Here is a 17,917-nt window from a genome sequence, read left to right on the forward strand (position 1 = left end):
ATAGCAAAAATTGACAACAGTGTAAAACAATTATATTCCAATAAAAAGCTTAAAAAAAAGTTGAAGAGGCATTTAACAAATAAAAGAATATCTAAATATCCAAAATAAAAATAAAATAACCAGTTTTATTACTAATCAGGAGAAATACAAATTAAAAGAAAGGAAATAGTATCATGTACTCACCAGAGAGGCTAAAGTTAGAGAGATTTTGAATGCTAAGTATTGGTGAGGATGTGACACAATGGAAATTTCTACACATTGCTTGGTGGGAGGTTAAGTTGTGAAGACTTTGAAAAGCCATTTGGTGGTATCTACTAAATCTGAGCATATGTACACTTCACAACCCAGCAATTTCACTCCCAGGTTTTATCAACCTAACAGAGAAAGGTATCTTCTCAAAACAAACAAACAAACAAAAAACATACTCACGGCAGCACTGTATTTGACATAGCCAATACTCGAAACAACCTAATGTCCACAAATAGCAGAACAAATAAATGCTGGTATATTCATGCAGTGGAATGTTATATAACAATGAGAATGCATAAGCAATTGCTACACAGAATAAAGCCAGAAATAGGACACATGTTGCGTAATTCTACTTACATAAACTTCAAAAGCAGCTTAGCTTAGATTTTAAAATTCAAGATAGTCGTTAGTTTTAGGAGAGAAAGGGAGTCATGATGGGGGATGTAAGTAGGTTTTTGGATTCCTGGTGATATTTTGTTTCTTACCTGGTTAGTGGTTATACAAGTGTATTCACTTTGTGAAAATTCATGATTTGAGTATTTTTAGAAATCATAGGTCACTTTAAAAGTTTTAAAAAATTAATGGTGTGCAAATAGGGATATAGGGAGGCCTCTCTGAAGAAACTAGCCATATAGACAAGGAAAAGTACAATCATAGGACAAATAAGCAGCTAGTGCAAAGGCCCTAGGCTGAACAATCTTAGTGGACAGAAACAAAGCTGCTGTGACAGAGCCTGGGTGAGGGAAGAGTGTGTATAAGGTAGAACAGGCAAGATCACCTCTGCCAGTGTAAGGATTTGAGATTTTATACTAAACACCACATTTTCTGTCTCTAAACCCAAGGATTATTTTACTCTACATTTGAGAAATGTAAGACCTTAGAAGAAAATTAAAGGGACTGAGATTAAGAATGAATTTATGAAAGTCTAATAAATATTTTATGTTCAATTTCAACAAAATAAAATTGATCAAGAACACCCTCCCCCCCCAAAAAAAATTAATGGGTCTTTTTCCCTTTGAAGGCTTTTGTAATAGAACTGTATCTCATAAAGACCCTATTATTGTCTCTTGGTTTAAATTATGATCCCAAGAAACTTGTCCAATTGAGTAGGAGACATAAGTGTGACAAATTATATGACCTTGGGCAAGTCATAACTTTCTTGAGCCTCAGTTCCCTTAACTATAAAATGAAGGGGCTGAGAGTAGTATCTTCTAAGACTTATCCAGCTCTAAAATTCTATTATTCAAAGTTACTAAATTCTCACTGCTTTAGTTTTCCACAAGAACAAAGTAACAATAGCTGTTACTCCTTACCTGAAACATTTCCTGGAGATGTCTTCATACATTAATTTAAAAATGAGTGATACTGTTACCAATAATTGTCACTTTAATCTTCTGAGTATTAACGCTTCAGTTAAAGCATTAGAAGCAGACTCTTAGAGAAGTCATCAAGTAGAGTGACAAAGTATGTTAAGGTATGGTACCCCAGTGAAGGGGAAAATTATTGGAAATGTCAAGGCCACTGATTCTAAACCATTTATATATACAATTTAATGTAATTTATACACAAAATTAACTGTCAATGTGATAAGGATTTGCATATCGGGCTTATAGCATATAATTCAAACAGAAAAACTAGATTCCTTTACAGATCTATTCAGAGGAGCTAAGACAGAAGCTGGTCCCCTCTCTTGGTAATTCAGACAATGGGGAAAGTCAGTCAAGTGAGCATGGAATGAGTGATTCCTAAGAAAGCAAAATACTTTTTTCTTAATATAAACTCAAAATTATAGCTATATAGATTTGAGACTGTGGCTTTCTTATTATTTGATCCTTAGAATGACAAATTAGTCAAACCAAATATGGAATGAAATAAAATTATACAGAAAAATATTTTATAAGTTTTGTTCACCTTCTCTACACAGAGAATAGTTTACTTTTTTAGCATTTCCTATTCCAGTACACTTTATTTTTTTATAATAACATTTTTTATTTTTTATTTTTTTTTCTATTCTTTTTCAAATTCTTTTCCCATTTAGGTTATTACAGAATATTGAGCAGAGTTCCCTGTGCTATACAGTAGGTCCCTGCTGGTTATTTATCCTAAATATTGCAGTGTGTACATGTCAATCCCAAATTCCCAGGCTATCCCTCCCCCCTTGGTAACAATAAATTCATTGACAATATATACTTTAAAAGCTGAGATGGACTGCTATCTCCTAGGTGTCACTTTCTCTAAACTCTGAAGACAGAATGAATTACTTCCCCTTTCACACTTTTACACTGCTGAAATATTTATCACAATGAATCATAAATAATTATTTACAGGTCTATCTATCCTGCTAGATAATGAGTTTTAAGAGAGCAAAGGCTGTAGATTATTCATGTTTTCTTTTTATTCTCAGTACCAAATAAAACATCTGGCTACAAAATAGGTCCTGGCAAAAACTTGTTTAAATTAACACTGAGCTATCTAAAGAAGACAATTCATAAGTCCAATGAAAAGGAAATACACTGCAATGACAGAGTCCATTAGAGTTACTATAAATCCTCTACTTTCATTTTGTCTTCCTGATGAGTTCTTCTATTGTGTCCCACTGCTCCTTGGTGACCTATCACAAAAAGAAAAAGCCAGTTTAATGAGGTGCTTGTGTGTTTTTAAAGCTTGGTATCCTTGCTGCCAGTATTATATTAACAAAATGGCATTACCTTCCTCAGACTGTTGAATTCCCCTGAAATAAGTACTTCCTCTCCGCCATCAAATCTAATTACCTGAAAAACAATAATAAAAGCTGTGAAACTAACTTCTTTTAAAATGTTTCTGAACCATTAGCCATTTTTCCCTCCTAACTAGATGGAATATCTCCTTGGCGCTTTCAATCAAAGCCCAATTTTTAAGGACAAAACTGATAATTAAACCTAAATTGATTTACTCTCTTTAAAATCCTCTCTCCATCATTTCTACAAGTTCAAATTCTACCCAATCTTAAAGATCATTTTAGAGGCATGTCTACCAGAGTGATTTGCATTTAATAAAATTAATTTGCCAATGAATCAATTCCATAAGCTAAACAATATATCTTAATGTTTCTATATTATATATACTAAATCCAGCTAATTAAATACTTTAAATCATATTTACATTCAACATTGCCAAGATTGGTCCTACAATCCACCTTCCCATTCCAAATCCACCTCCCCCAAAAGTTGAGAGACACAACAATACTTACAGCTCCATTAATCCAAGAAGCATAATCACTACAAAGGAAAGCAGCAAGATTTGCAAGTTCTTCCACAGTTCCTAGCCGACCACAGGGAATTCTGTCAATCATGTCTTTCTCAAATGCTCCAGCTGGGTCAACACGGCTGAAGGCACCCTTAGGAATTAAGAAAACAGTTAGGTTGCTTTTTCTTGATACAACCCCTTTCTTATTTAAGAAACAAATTTGCATTAAATGAAATGTTACTATGGCGGCCTGTTCATACCTGAGTCCTTGTAAGCAACAGAGAGTGCTGCCAAATTCATCCATATTCATTTTATCGAACACTGAGCTTTAAAAAACCACTAGAAAATATAACCGTTTTAACCTCAGTTTCTTCATATGTGAAATAAGGATGCCTGTCTTAGCTATCTCACAAAACTGTTATCTGAGAAATGAGGAAATGTATACAAAAGTACTCTGAAATATGTACAAATTTAGTGTGGTGGAGGTAGGAGTGCTACTGTCATTTGATTTAGTAAACACAGAAAAATGACTCAAGTAGGAAATATTTAAGAGGAAATTCCTTTTCCTTTCTTCTCAAAATAAAGAAAAGGAAGAAAACAAGATATAGGAATATTAAATTCAAGTAGATCCCAGAGAGAGAAAAACCGTAGTTAAATGTGCCAAACAGCTTCTGCCTTCTGTTAAACAGGAACAGACCAAGGTACAGTATGCGTGCACACTGATTCATAAAAATAATTGGTTTTTTCTCTACTAGTGCCTGACAGACTAGGTGACAATCCTCTTCAATAACACAGATATGAGACAGAACAAGCAGGTGCAGGCTCTCTGTGAGTCCTTCAACTCTCCCTAGGCAAGTATAAAGCATCAAAGACAAAGGGTAGACAAAGTTCCCAATCTTGGTTCTATCAGCACTTGCTAGAGAGTTTTTATACTTCAATTTTCTTTTAATCGTTTTAAAACTATGTGCTTGTTATCTGCATAAGAGTCATACCTATATTGCTAGACTAAAAGCTCCTTGATGGCAAGCATCTTGTCACAAATGTTTTTGTATTTTTCTCAGCACCTTTGCATACAGAAGGCACTCAGTAAATATATGCTAAATAAATAATACAATGCAGATGATCTTTCCTAGATATTGAGGTCTTAGAAAGAAGTTTCCATGACTATATAGTCCTTTTAAGACAGTGCTTAGCACAGTGCTACTCTGAATCATGTGTTTTAATATGTGCATTTGAATTACTTTTCCATTAATTTTATTATTTTCTATTACTGAAGTGCCAAACAAATAAGATATTCAGTCAAGTGTCACTCACTCAGGTAGTTTTTCTTTCCATTTTCCACCCTTCAAAGTGCTAAATGAATTAATACAACCATCTCCATGTTAATATTTAATACCCCAGAACCACCTATAAGCCAAATGTTCCTTAGCATTATTTTCAGTTTATACAACAGAAATAAATTAGCAAATTTCATCTGGGTCTTCAAAGCAACATCCCTGTTGGGATTATAAATTCTTGCTTTCCATGAAAACAAAAAGAAGTATGAGAATGAAGTTATTTGGGATAATGTGAGAGAACAAAGAACCTGTGAACATTTTGAGCAACATCTGTAACAGCATTAGTGATAATTATGAGTTGCAATACCTGACTTCAGGTGAAACACATGCCATCAGAAAGATTTTTAATTAGAGAGACATGGGAATTAGATAACGTGCATAACTGAGTGTTTGAAACTGAAAAGGCACAGACATGAGTCAAAGAAAATGCTGCCTATAACAAGACCAAGCTTATGTGATAAATTTCTAAAACAGCTCTTAAATTTAAAATACAGCTATATTTCCATGGTTTTAAAAAAGGATGTCAAAGTAAGAACCTTTAAAATACAGTAAAAATTTAAAAATAGAACATAATAACAGATCATTAAAGCAAATCAGACAAAATCCAAAATTGATGGCATAAAAGATCTCAGAAACATTCAGACACTGAAATAGACCTTATCAAGGATTTGGATAGCTGCTGATTTCTTGCCCAGCTCCTTCCCTTCCACCAGACAAAACCCTCTTCTCTTCTATCAGGGCCCCAAACTCACGTATCCCTGGAAAATCCTGCACACATCAGAATGTATCTATCAACCTTTTACTCCTTATTCACTCATAATGTGATCATAAGCAAACTAAAACTTACTTTGGTTTTTATAGGCCCTGGTTGAATCACATTGAATCTCATTCCATATTTACCCCATTCGGCTGCAAGAGATCTAAAAATTAAAAATAAACATCAGATTCTAAAATATTATACTATATATTAAAAATACTAATAACCAAGACTTACTGAATGCTTACTACATGCCACAGACTACAACTATAATAGGTAGGTACTATTATTATACCCCATGTTACAGACAAGGAAACTGAGGCACAGAGAAGTTAAATCATTTGTTCTGGGTCACATGGCTAGTAAGTCAACCTCTAGCAGTCTAGCTGTAGAGTTTGTGCCCTTAATCACACTCTGCTGTACTATCTACCATTTACATTTTAATGTCCTTAAGCACTATGCTAGACTACCTACCATTCTTATTTTAGAATGAAGTCTAATATCAATACACATTTTTAAAGAGGGTATCATTATTTAGCATAAAGTAAGAGAAGCATGTCTCTCCCCCACATTTTCTAGAGTTCAGTCCTGCACGTACAAAGTTCAATGTAACTTTACTTATAGTACATTGAAATACAATGTCTGCAACATCATAAGTGCCTTAATTTCATAAGAGATGGATTACATAGATTTAAAATATTAACCACATTATGTTTAACTAGGCTTTAATACAATTGTTGAACTGAGCTTAAAAGGAAATAGGAATCTAAAAGAATCTTGCTAAATGTCCTGCAGCAAAATAGAACACAAATATCAAACATGAAACCTTGAAGAAGCAACCTGTTTTAAAGGCCTACTTGATAGATATGTCTAACTTTTATTACCTAAACTTATTTTAGAAATTTATATTCATACTTATATTTGTGTGTATATATACTTAATCTAGTTTCTAAAAAATGATTTAACGTAACTTAAGGAATACAAATGAGGAACGCAAATGAGGAAGATAAAATTATTCGAAAAGAAAGAAAACAAAAGCATAAGGAAATATAAAGAAGTCAAGAATGAAACAACTAAATGTATTGTGATATTCCATGTAATTATAATAAGCAGGTCAAAAACTTGTATCTATTCCTCCCATGATGTTATACAAAAAGGTAAGCCTAATCAGTTACACAATTCACAGTGTTCATAACGAAAAAAGCAAGCTAATCTCTCAGGAAAAACAATTGTTTCTGATAAAAAAATTTAATAAAACATTTCTTCCACGAAAACGTATAAAAGGAAAATTGTGTAATATAGTAATGTCCTTAAGACACTGTATCCTTGCAATATATACAAAGGGATAAGTTTTATGTAATTATAAGATATCTATTAACATACGTTTTATGTAATTATAAGATATCCATTAAGATAAGTATTAACATTGCTTTATAAAGAATTGTGCTCTAAGTGTAGCCTGTTAAACTGACTTAATCCACTGATGCATTTTAGAGTGGACTTCATCTCTTTCAGGCAAATCATACATAAAAACTGCTTTTCTGAGTGATGCCTTTGACAGAATTCATGACCACACCTACCCTGAGTATGTACTTGTAGCGCACCTACTCTAAATTGCTAGGGAAGTAGTGATTGTGTGTCTTAACAGAATTACTGAGCTGAGCAGAGTTTACAGCATCCTGTGAAAAACTGAGTAAGCTATTAAGGAAACCAGCTTAGAGGAAAAGCCGTGCTACCTCTATTCATAGGTGCACCAGATTAATCTGTTCTAGTGCTAGCTCTTTTAATCTAGTTCATATTCTCAAGATCTATTGTAACATGAGGAATCCACCTCACTGGCTCACTCTGTATGTTAAGATATACTCAATAAACTCAGCATATGTTAACCATTATTGTTGTTCAATCAACAGGTGTTTATTGTGAGCTTACTATATGCCAATACCCTCAAATAAAGAAAGGCAGTTCCCGCTTTTAGGAGACAGTCCCTCTCTCAAGAGAGGTCATTTTAGTTGTATAATGAACTAGATACTACTATCCTGGGAACTGTGTAATATGTGCCAAGGCTACTTAAAGGAAGAAGTACCTATGTCTGCCAGCAGTACAAGGGAAGGCTTCCCCCAGGAGGTGATAATTGAGCTGACACTTGAAGAAGGATTAGGAGGTTTTTGTGGGAGTGATGGAGAAAGGAGAAGAGGATGGGAGATATTAGAAGGTAGGGTGCAGGAAAGAAGACAGCCCAGGCATACGGGCCAGTATGAGTAAAGAACAAAGGCATAAACAACATGCAGTATGCAGGGACCTACAATACCTTATCTGGTATGATTGTGTACTGTAAAGTATGGAAGAGAGCTGATGGGAATACAGGCTGGGAAGGAAGGTATACATTTACTGAGCATCTACTATGTGCAATTCACTATGCAGTAATACCAACAAAGCAGCACAGAACCATAGTCCTTAAAGGACACGAAATTGAAATGTCTAACAAGACTCAAAAGATCTTGACAAAACAAATATTGATATTGTACAAATAGTGCCAAAATAGTCAAGATCCAATCCCTTATTTCCAGTATTACTTGACCTTAAAAAAACAGTAATTATCTCTATTTAGACTACGTTTAAACTGGTGGGTAAGGTATGACTTCTTTATATCTCAAACGAATGTGTATACTGGTTTAAAAGTTAAAAAGTACCTTGAGACTACTCAAGAAAGAGAACAATTATGTAGTTCTGCCTGCAAGTATTGAGCACTAGCTATGTACCACATCTCGCTGAGCAATGAGTATACAAAGATGAATAAGATATGCTTTCTTCTCTCACAGAACTCACATTCTAGTGGGGAACTCATATACTTTAGTATGTTAAAAATAGTCTACAATGCCTTTCCTTGTGCCCCTTCATTTTAGAATCTATAACACTGGATGACATTTATTAATGTGTGAGTCTTCTCACTAGATTGGAATAAACAAAGTTTTAAGGGTACAAAGAATAGAGAATGGTTAATTCTGTTCTAGAGAAATGAAAGAAAATATTCCAGAGGAGGTGATACCAGTGCCTGAAGGGAGGCAAAATATCACAGCAAATTCCAGCAACAGTGTAACCCAGGCACACAGATATAAAATGCATGGTCTGATTAAGGAAATATAGAGCACAGGAATGATGGTAATTAAACTATAGGAATAATGGTAAAAGAATACAAGTTCAGGTGAGAATGAGGACTGTTCTGTTTCCATCAATACCATATCCCTATACCTAGCACAAATGCCAAGAACACAAAACGTACATAATAAACATTTATCAGATAAGTCAATGAATAAAGAAAGGCTAGGGAAAAGTTTGTTTAGAATACCATACTGAGTTTTGGCTTTTATTCTGAAGAGTAATAGAAAAAATAATCTATTTTTTTAGCTAGGGATTATAATAAGCACATATACATTTTTAAAAAGATGAGTGCTGAGAATGTGAATAAAAATAAAGAGAAAAGAAACTGGTAGCAGAGAAACACATTATGGGGTTATTACAATAAGCAAGACAAGCAATGATAAGAACTTCTGTTACAACAAAGACAGTGGAAAAGGCTAATGGGGAACAGATTCACAAAGCAATTGCACGCTGCTAAGAAAAGGCCAAAAGACCTGACAAGTGGTCACGTCTATGTTAGTTCTATTAATGTTGTATAGTGGGTACAATAAAAGGATGAAGGCATGTTTAAGAGAGGTTAGAAGGGGCACTAGTAAAGATACATGGATACTCTAGTCTTGAGTTCCTACCAGCCCTTTTCTCATACTTTCTAATACACAGTCATACTGGATAAGTAATTAAAATTAAATAAAATTTAGTTTCTCAGTCACAGTAGCCACAATGCAAGGGTTCAATGGCCACATGTTACTAATGGATAGTGCAAATTTACAGAATAGTTAGATCACTGCAGAAAATTCTATTGGACAGTGCCACTGAAGACAAACAGGACCTATTCATGAGATGGAATGTCTCCTGGAATCCAAATTAGTCTTTGTTTTATTTTCTCTGGAAAGAGACTAGAAAGCAGGAATTTAGTTACACAAGCTACCAAAGAACATTATTTATCTTCAGTGACAGAATTAACATAATAGTACTCACTTGTTCATGGCCTCCACTCCTGCTTTGGCAGAAGCACTTGGTACTACAAAACCTGACCCAGTCTCAGCATAGATGGTTGTAATAGCAAGAAAGGATGCTCCTGACATTTTAAAATGATACAGTTATTAACAACACAGCTAAATCAATTCACATCAGGAAAACATTATTTATAATAATGGGATCTGATTCAAGAGGGTATAACAAACTGAAGAATTTTTCAAAACTTCACTAATACTAAACTAATGAAAGAGTAATCTAATAATATTGCTACATCTTTACCAGTAATCTTACTGTCATTCAGGATGGCCCAGTCTGTGCTTAATTAAAATTCTGTACCAGGTGAGTCAATACTAAGGGCCAAATCTCAGAGGTATAGCCCTATTACACCCTGCATAATCAGCTGGACAGGATTTCCATTAACTTAGCACCCAATTATAAGAATAAATCAGAACCAAAACTAATTATAGCAGGGACTTCTGCCTCCAGCATCAGTGGACTTGCCCTCCTCCTGTAAACACAAAGAAACTGTATCAAATATATGATACAACTATTTTCAGATACTGTTTAGCAGGCAGGGAAAGACAGAAATTCCTGAGAGAAGGAAAACACATGAAATGAGCCCTAAGATCAGACTTTGCCTAAAGGCACTATACATATACTATAGTATGTACTATACACTACATATATACACATATAATATGCTCTATATTATATACTATGTATTATACTATATGCATATGTCACATAGACTATGGCATCAGGAGTAGGAATACAGCAAAACATGGCATTATCACTGAGCTGAGGAGACAGATCAGAGTTTGGGGAGAATAAGGAAGTTGCAATTTGTGAGGAGATATATTGTTTGCAGGTTTAACTCTTCTATTATTACTGCCAGCAATTCATCTTCCTGACAATTATAAGATGAAGAAAAAACTCTTCTCTTTTTGATGAAGGCACAGAGGACACTGTCTCTCAGTCACTTTTTGATAAAAGCCTAGACTGAATTTAAATCTAAACGTCATCAACACTCTAAAAGTTATTCACAGGATGATCATATAACTTAAAAGCAAATAGAATAACTTATTAAAAGAATATTATCTACTAAATGAAGACATCTCATTTGAACATTCAACATAAATACATCCTTCACGCATGTTAAAACTCAGAAGTTTAATTACAATAAGTGGTATCAGGGCTCCAGTTTTTCTAGTCTATTTTCATTATGAGACATAGCATCACATTGAGATACTTTATGGTACCCTTGTAAAACAGGTAGTAAAAATACACTTATCTTGGAGGAATCTCACATTTTCTTTAATAACGAATACTTCTTGAGCAGTATTCTGGTCCAGGCACTGTTCCTAATACTTAACAGACACTAGCTCACTTAATCATTACATCTATCCTAGGAGGAAAGTTCTACCTTTATCCACGTATTTACAAAAGAGACTGAGGCACAGAGAGGTAGTTTTACCCAAGTTCACACTACTAATAAGTGGTATCATCAGGACTGGAAGCAGGCAGTTTGGTTCCAGAGCCCACACTCTGGAAGAATTTCTCTAAGAAATTTACAATTATATAGTTAAAAAGAAAAAAAATTCCTTTCCAATATTTCCAAATCACCTTACCTTTATATTATCTTCACAAAACATCAAAGTAAGGTACACAGTTGCTATAAGAAAATTTAATAAATGAGGTTGAAATGTTCTATCAACCTCTAGCAAACTCTAGCAAAAAGTGATTTTAAAAGGATATTAACACTGCCTTAATAATAAATTCCAACTCATTACTAAGAATGTGTTTCTAAACATTCTTAAAATGCACCCACTGTTCTAAGGAAGGCCTAGACACAATACACATAAATGTACCCATATGGTTCTTCCATACTTTAAAATCTAAACAACATACAACTCGCACTCACACTATGGACAAATAAGAAAAGCCTCATCCTATGCTTGCTCTATGCTTCCTTTTTCTGAAACACGGTGCATTTGCTTCCTTATCGGTTGATTTTGTCAAATGGCTGGTCATCTTCTTTTCCCCTAATAGTAAAGCTGATGGACATCATTGAAAGTAGTGTTAAATATGCCCTCAATTGACCTTTTTTTGGTGGGTCTCAAAAATGTTTCATTCCATAAACAAAGCATCACTTTTGTGCTTAGTAATAACTTAGTAATAACTGGTGGGAAGAAGAGCAGTGAAAGGGTGGAAAGGATTTGCAGGTGGGGCAGAAGTATTGTATACTGATTGGTAATACCATTTCCAACCTTGATGGATGGGAAAAGGAAACTTACAACATGGAACAATAACAACGTGCAGCATGTTTTTAAATGCTGAAGTGTGTATTACAGCCTTTCAATAGGACATCCTTCACTGAGATGTGGAACTAAAGTTGGGCGTGACAATTCTACATGGCTTAGGGAAAAAATGATTCTAGTCAGAGCAGCCAAACAAAGGGAGCATACAGAATGAAGTGAGATTGGACAGGCTGAGGTTCACTGAAAGATGAATGATGAGGGAAAAGGGCCAAGATCAATATCAATGGATTGAAAATAAGAAGGCTTTAAAATTTATTTCTGTGTTTACAGTTCACATATTCTGTCTAGAACAGCAAGATGGTTAAAAACCTTGTGTATTCTGATAATTTATTTTAAATTGGCTGCATGAAGAACATAAAGTATTTTACTTAGTTCAAAGCCTTCAACTGTTTCTTCATAACTATTGATCAAAAGGATCTTTTCTTTTTTAGTTTCTTCAGTTGGTGCATTATCTGCATTTACTCTTCCTCTAGTACAAGGCTGCTGCTAAGATCATCTCAGGCATACTTTCAATGACACTGATCCTATCAATGATTTCCTTTACAGCCACTTCTATTTCCCCTTCATTGTTCATGATTAATCTGCCCAGACAGTAACCTTTCACTCCTTGCCTTTCCCTGATACAGTGCATATGATTCAAGTTTCCTTGGGTTACTTCTGACTACTCCTTACTCTAGACTCCCTGAATCTCTGAAAATTACTTCTACCAAATTCTTTAAACTGTCTAAGCTACCATTGTTCACTCACATGCATGAAGAAGCACATGTACATTTCTGAAACAATTTATATTTTTCACAAAACTTTTGTATCTAATACCTTGTTTTCTTACTAAATATTGGAATAGTAGTTAATTATCCCATCTCTTTTACAGATGAGAAAGCTGAGTAGTGGTCAAAATATCAAGACTCACTAACAGTCCAAGTATCAGGTATAAACTAGGTGACAATGACTTCAACTAAACCACTGTTCCTTCTTTTTTCCCACTAGACCACTTTTGACAATTTAAAAAAGGTCAATCATCAATTTTAACAGTGATAATTAACACTTATTAGGTATTTAATAAACCAGTTTCTCATCTAAAGTGAGAATTAAAAAATCTATCAATAAATTAAAAAAGACTAACTCTGTGCCTCAATTTCTATCCATAACTATAAACAGCACTTACCTTGCAGAGTCATTACAAGTATTAAATGAGTTCATAAATATTTAGCAATTAGAACAAAACCTGATAGAGAACAAGCACTCAATAAATGTTAGGTGTTTTAAAAAAGTAACAAGAGAGGAAGTAAGGAGAGAGAGGAGAAGGAGGGAAGGAGAGGGAGGGAGGGAGACGAGAAGGAAGAAAATTTAGTAAAATCAGAACATTTCCTAATAAATAATATTGTTCAATATTCTAACACCTATGGCATCTTGTATCCTTATTTAATAATTACACAAGTTGCCATAATCACTACAGATTCCTCATATGTGGTCCTGCAGTATAAAGTAATCCACATGACTCAATTATTCAAGACAGTCCAAAACCAAGTAACATATCTGGGTAGGTTGTCACATGTTTTGTTATTTAACACATGCAAAAAAATAAAAATAAAATTTAAGAAAGAGCTTCAAAGCCTCGGAGGAAAGGACAGCAACAGGAGGGTGGAGGGCAGAGAGGAGAGATTCCCAGACAGAAGATCGGTGCCAACCAGCACTCACCAGCCTGAGACACTTGTCTGCTTGCCCACCGAAGCAGGTGGGGACTGGGCACTGAGCTTAGACTTTGGAGGTCAGACCTCAGGGAGAGGACTGAGGTTGGCTGCATGAGGATAGTCTGGGGGGGCGAGTGCGCCATAGCTAGCCGCGGGGTAGCGGGGAGTCCAGGGAAAAAACCCAGGCCTGCTGCAGAGGCAGGAGACCTTTGCTGCTCCCTGCCCCCTGCACTCACAGACAGCAGGACAAAGTCTATGTGAGCATGAGCCACGGCTGTTACCTTAGATCCCAGAGGCTGCTGCTGCCGCCACCAAGTGTCCTGTGTGTAAGGCAAGTCAATACCCACAACCTCCTGGCAGCCTGTGCAACCCGTGACTGCTGAGGATACCACGATCCAGGGCCCACTTACCCAGGACAACACACAGCACACCTCAGGTTCACACCAAGCCCTGCTGCTGCAGGCACTCCCTGCACATTTCAACTGGACTGCCATATACTTCCCTCCCTGAGGCTGAGTGAGCAAGTGAGCCCTAATCAGTCATTGCTTTTGCTTCTCTTGCCTGGGTGGGGAACCGACACCTGAGAGCAGCCCACATGCAGAGGTGGGACCAAAACCAAAACTGAACTCCAGGGGCTGTGGGGACTAAAGAAAAGAATGGGAAAACCTCTCCTTACAGCTGCAGGAGGAGCAGATTAAATACCCACAATCAGCTTGGTAGACCCTGAATCTCTGGAATACCTGAATAGATGAGTACTCCTACAATTGAGGCTGTGGACTTTGGGAGCACCTGTGGACTTTTGGGGCAAGTACATGTGGGAGTAAGGCCAGATCAGAGTCTGAGCTGACACCACAGTGCCCACAGCGGGTACAGAGACCTACCTAGAAGTACTGGAGGACATCCTGGTTTGCCTTCCACTTGGACTTGTTTCTGTTTCTATGTTTTTGTTAGTTTAGTTTTTAGTGTATATTTTCATATGTGGGCTTGTTTATTGGTTTGGTTGCTCTCTTCTTTGTTTTCTCTCTTTTTTTTCTGTTTTTCTTCCCCTTTTTTTCTTTTCTTTTTGTGAGTACAGGTATGTAAGTCTCTTTCTGTGATTTTTGTCTGTTTAGTTTTGCTTTTACCATTTCTCTTAGGATTTTGTCTGTTCTTTTTCTTCCTTTTTTTTTTTCCTTCTTCTTCCTTTTCTTCCGTACTGTGAAGCTTGCAAGGTCTTGGTGCCCCAGCCGGGGGTAGGATCTGGGCCTCCAAGGTGGGAGAGCTGAGTCCAGGATGTTGGACCACCAGTGAACTCCCAGAGCCATGGAATACTAATCAGCATGAGCTCTCCCAGAGGTCTCCATCTCAACACTAAGATCCAGCTCCACCCAACGGGCAGCAAGCTCCAAAGCTGGATGCCTCATGCCGAAAAACAAGCAAGATAGGAACACAATCCCACTCATTAGCAGACAGGCTGCCTATAGTCATACTAAGCTTACAGACTCCCCGAAGCACACCAACGGACATGGCCCTGCCCATCAGAAGGACAAGATCCATCTCCATGGACAAGAACAAAGGCACCAGTCCCTTCCACGAGGAAGCCTACACAAGCCACTAGATCAACCTCCTCACTGCAGACAGACAACAGAATTACGAACTATGTCCTGACAGCCTGAGGAAAGGAAACCCCAAACACAGTAAATTAAACAAACTGAGAAGACAGAGAAAGATGCAGCAGATGAAGGAACAAGGTAAAAACCCACAAGACCAAACAAATGAAGGTGAGATAGGCACTCCACCTGAAAAAGAATTCAGAGAAATGATAGTAAAGATGACCCAAGATGTCAGAAATAGTATGGAGGCACAGGAGGAGAAAATACAAAAATGTTTAACAAGGAGCTAGAACTAAAGAACAAAAAACCAGTGAATAGCACAATAACTGAAATTAAAAATACTCTAAAGGAATGAATAGCAGAATACCTGAGGCAGAAGAACAGATAAGTGACCTGAAAGATAGAATGTTGGAAACAACTGCCACTGAGCAGGATAAAAAAAAAAAGAGCGAAAAGATTTGAGGACAGTCTCAGAGACCACTGCAACAACATTATATGCACCAACATTCAAATTATAAGGGTCCCAAAAGAAAAAGAGAAAAAGAAAGGGTCTGAGAAAATATTTGAAGAGATTATAGTTGAAAACTTACCTAACTTGGAAAAAGAAATAGTCAATCAAGTCCAGGAAGCACAGAGAGTCCCACATAGCATAAATCCAAGGAAAACACGCCCAGATGCATATTAATCAAACTATCAAAAATTAAACACAAAGAAAAAATATTAAATGCAGCAAGGGAAAAGCAACAAAGATAAAAGGGAATCCCTGTGAGGTTAACAGCTGATTTTTCAGCAGAAACTCTACAGGCCAGAAGGGAGTGGCAGGATATAGTTAAAGTCATAAAAGGAAAAAACCTACAACAAAGATTACCCAGCAAGGATCTCATTCAGATTCAAATGAGAAATCAAAAGCTTCACAGACAAGCTAAAGAAAAGAGAATTCAGCACCACTAGGCCAGCTTTACAACAAATCCTAAAGAAACTTCTCTAGACAGGAAACACCAGAGAAGGAAAAGACCTACCAAAAATACCCCAAAACAATAAAGAAAATGTAAATAGGAACATAATTATCAATAATTACATTAAACGTGAACAGATTAAATGCTCCCACCAAAAGACACAGATTGGCTGAATGGATACAAAAACAAGACCCATATATACGCTCTCTAAAAGAGACACACTTCAGAATAGGGATACATACAGACTGAAAGTGAGGGAAAAAGACATGCCATACAAATGGAAGTCAAAAGACTGCTGGAGTAGCAATACTCACATGAGACAAAATACACTTTAAAATAAAGACTATTACAAGAGACAAAGAAGGATACTACATAATGATAAATGGCTCAATCCAAGAAGAAGATATAACAATTGTAAATGTTCATGCACCAAATATAGGAGCACCTCAATACATAAGGCAAATGCTAACAGCCATAAAAGAGGAAATCAACAGTAACACAATAATAGCAGGGGACTTTAAAATCCCACTCAGACCAATGGACAGATCATCTAAACAGAAATTAAAGAAATATAAGCTCTAAATGACACATTAGATCAGATGCATTTAATCTATATTTACTGGACATTCCATCCAAAAACAACAGAATATACATTCTTCTAAAGTGCACACAGGACATTCTCCAGGAGAGATCATATCCTGGGTCACAAATCAAGCTGCAATAGATTTAAGAAAACTGAAATCATATCAAACATCTTTTCTGACCACAACTCTATGAGACTAGATATCAATTACAGGAAAAAAAAACTGCAAAAAATACAAACACATGGAGACTAAACAACATGCTACTAAATAACCAAGAGATCACCTAAGAAATTAAAGAGAAATCAAAAAATACCAAGAAACAAATGACAATGAAAACACGACAACCCAAAACTTATGAGATACAGCAAAAGCAGTTCTAAGAGGGAAGTTCATAGCAACACAATCCTACCTCAAGAAAGAAGAAAAATCTTAAATAAACAATCTAACCTAACATTTAAAGCAATTAGAGAAAGAAAAACCAAAAACACCAAAGATAGCAGGAGGAAAGAAATCATGAAGAGCAGATCAGAAATAAATTTAAAAAATGAAGGAGGACTTCCTAGGTGGCACAGTGGTTGGGAATCCGTCCTGCTCTGGGAGGATTCCACATGCCGTGGAGCAACTGGGCCCATGCGCCACAACTATTGAGCCTGTGCTCTAAAGCCTGTGAGCCACAACTATTGAGCCCGTGTGCCACAACTACTGAAGCCCACGTGCCTAGAGCCCGTACTCTGCAACAAGGGAAGCCACTATAATGAGGAGCCCGTGCACCACAATGAAGAGTAGCCCCCGCTCACGGCAACTAGAGAAAGCCCATGTGCAGCAACGAAGACCCAACACAGCCAATAAATAAATAAAATAAATAAATAAATTTATTAAAAAAAATGAAGGAAACAATATCAAGGATCAACACAACTAAAAGCTGGTTCTTTGAGAAGATAAACAAAATTGATAAACCATTAACCAGACTCATCAGGAAAAAAAGGCAAAAGACACAAATCTACAGAATTAGAAATGAAAAAAGGAGAAGTAACAACGGACACCACAGAAATACAAAGGATCATGAGAGTCTACTACAAGCAACTATATGCC

At 36.1% G+C, this 17,917-nt stretch overlaps 1 protein-coding gene across 1 annotated transcript in view; it reads right to left on the minus strand.

Annotated features, from left to right (window-relative positions):
- Positions 1-2,235: 2,235 nt before the first annotated feature.
- DECR1 (2,4-dienoyl-CoA reductase 1) overlaps positions 2,236-17,917 on the minus strand; it is a 49,952-nt gene continuing 34,270 nt past the window's right edge. Inside the window, exons 6-10 of the mRNA XM_057734790.1 lie at positions 9,685-9,784; positions 5,659-5,731; positions 3,479-3,625; positions 2,958-3,020; positions 2,236-2,860 (exon numbers count right to left, since the gene is read on the minus strand). Of these exons, the coding sequence (XP_057590773.1) occupies positions 2,807-2,860; positions 2,958-3,020; positions 3,479-3,625; positions 5,659-5,731; positions 9,685-9,784 (437 nt within the window). The 3' untranslated portion in view covers positions 2,236-2,806. The remainder of the gene's footprint in view (positions 2,861-2,957; positions 3,021-3,478; positions 3,626-5,658; positions 5,732-9,684; positions 9,785-17,917) is intronic.

Source organism: Hippopotamus amphibius, chromosome 5 (assembly GCF_030028045.1).
Source record: "Hippopotamus amphibius kiboko isolate mHipAmp2 chromosome 5, mHipAmp2.hap2, whole genome shotgun sequence".
Classification (NCBI taxonomy): domain Eukaryota; kingdom Metazoa; phylum Chordata; class Mammalia; order Artiodactyla; family Hippopotamidae; genus Hippopotamus; species Hippopotamus amphibius.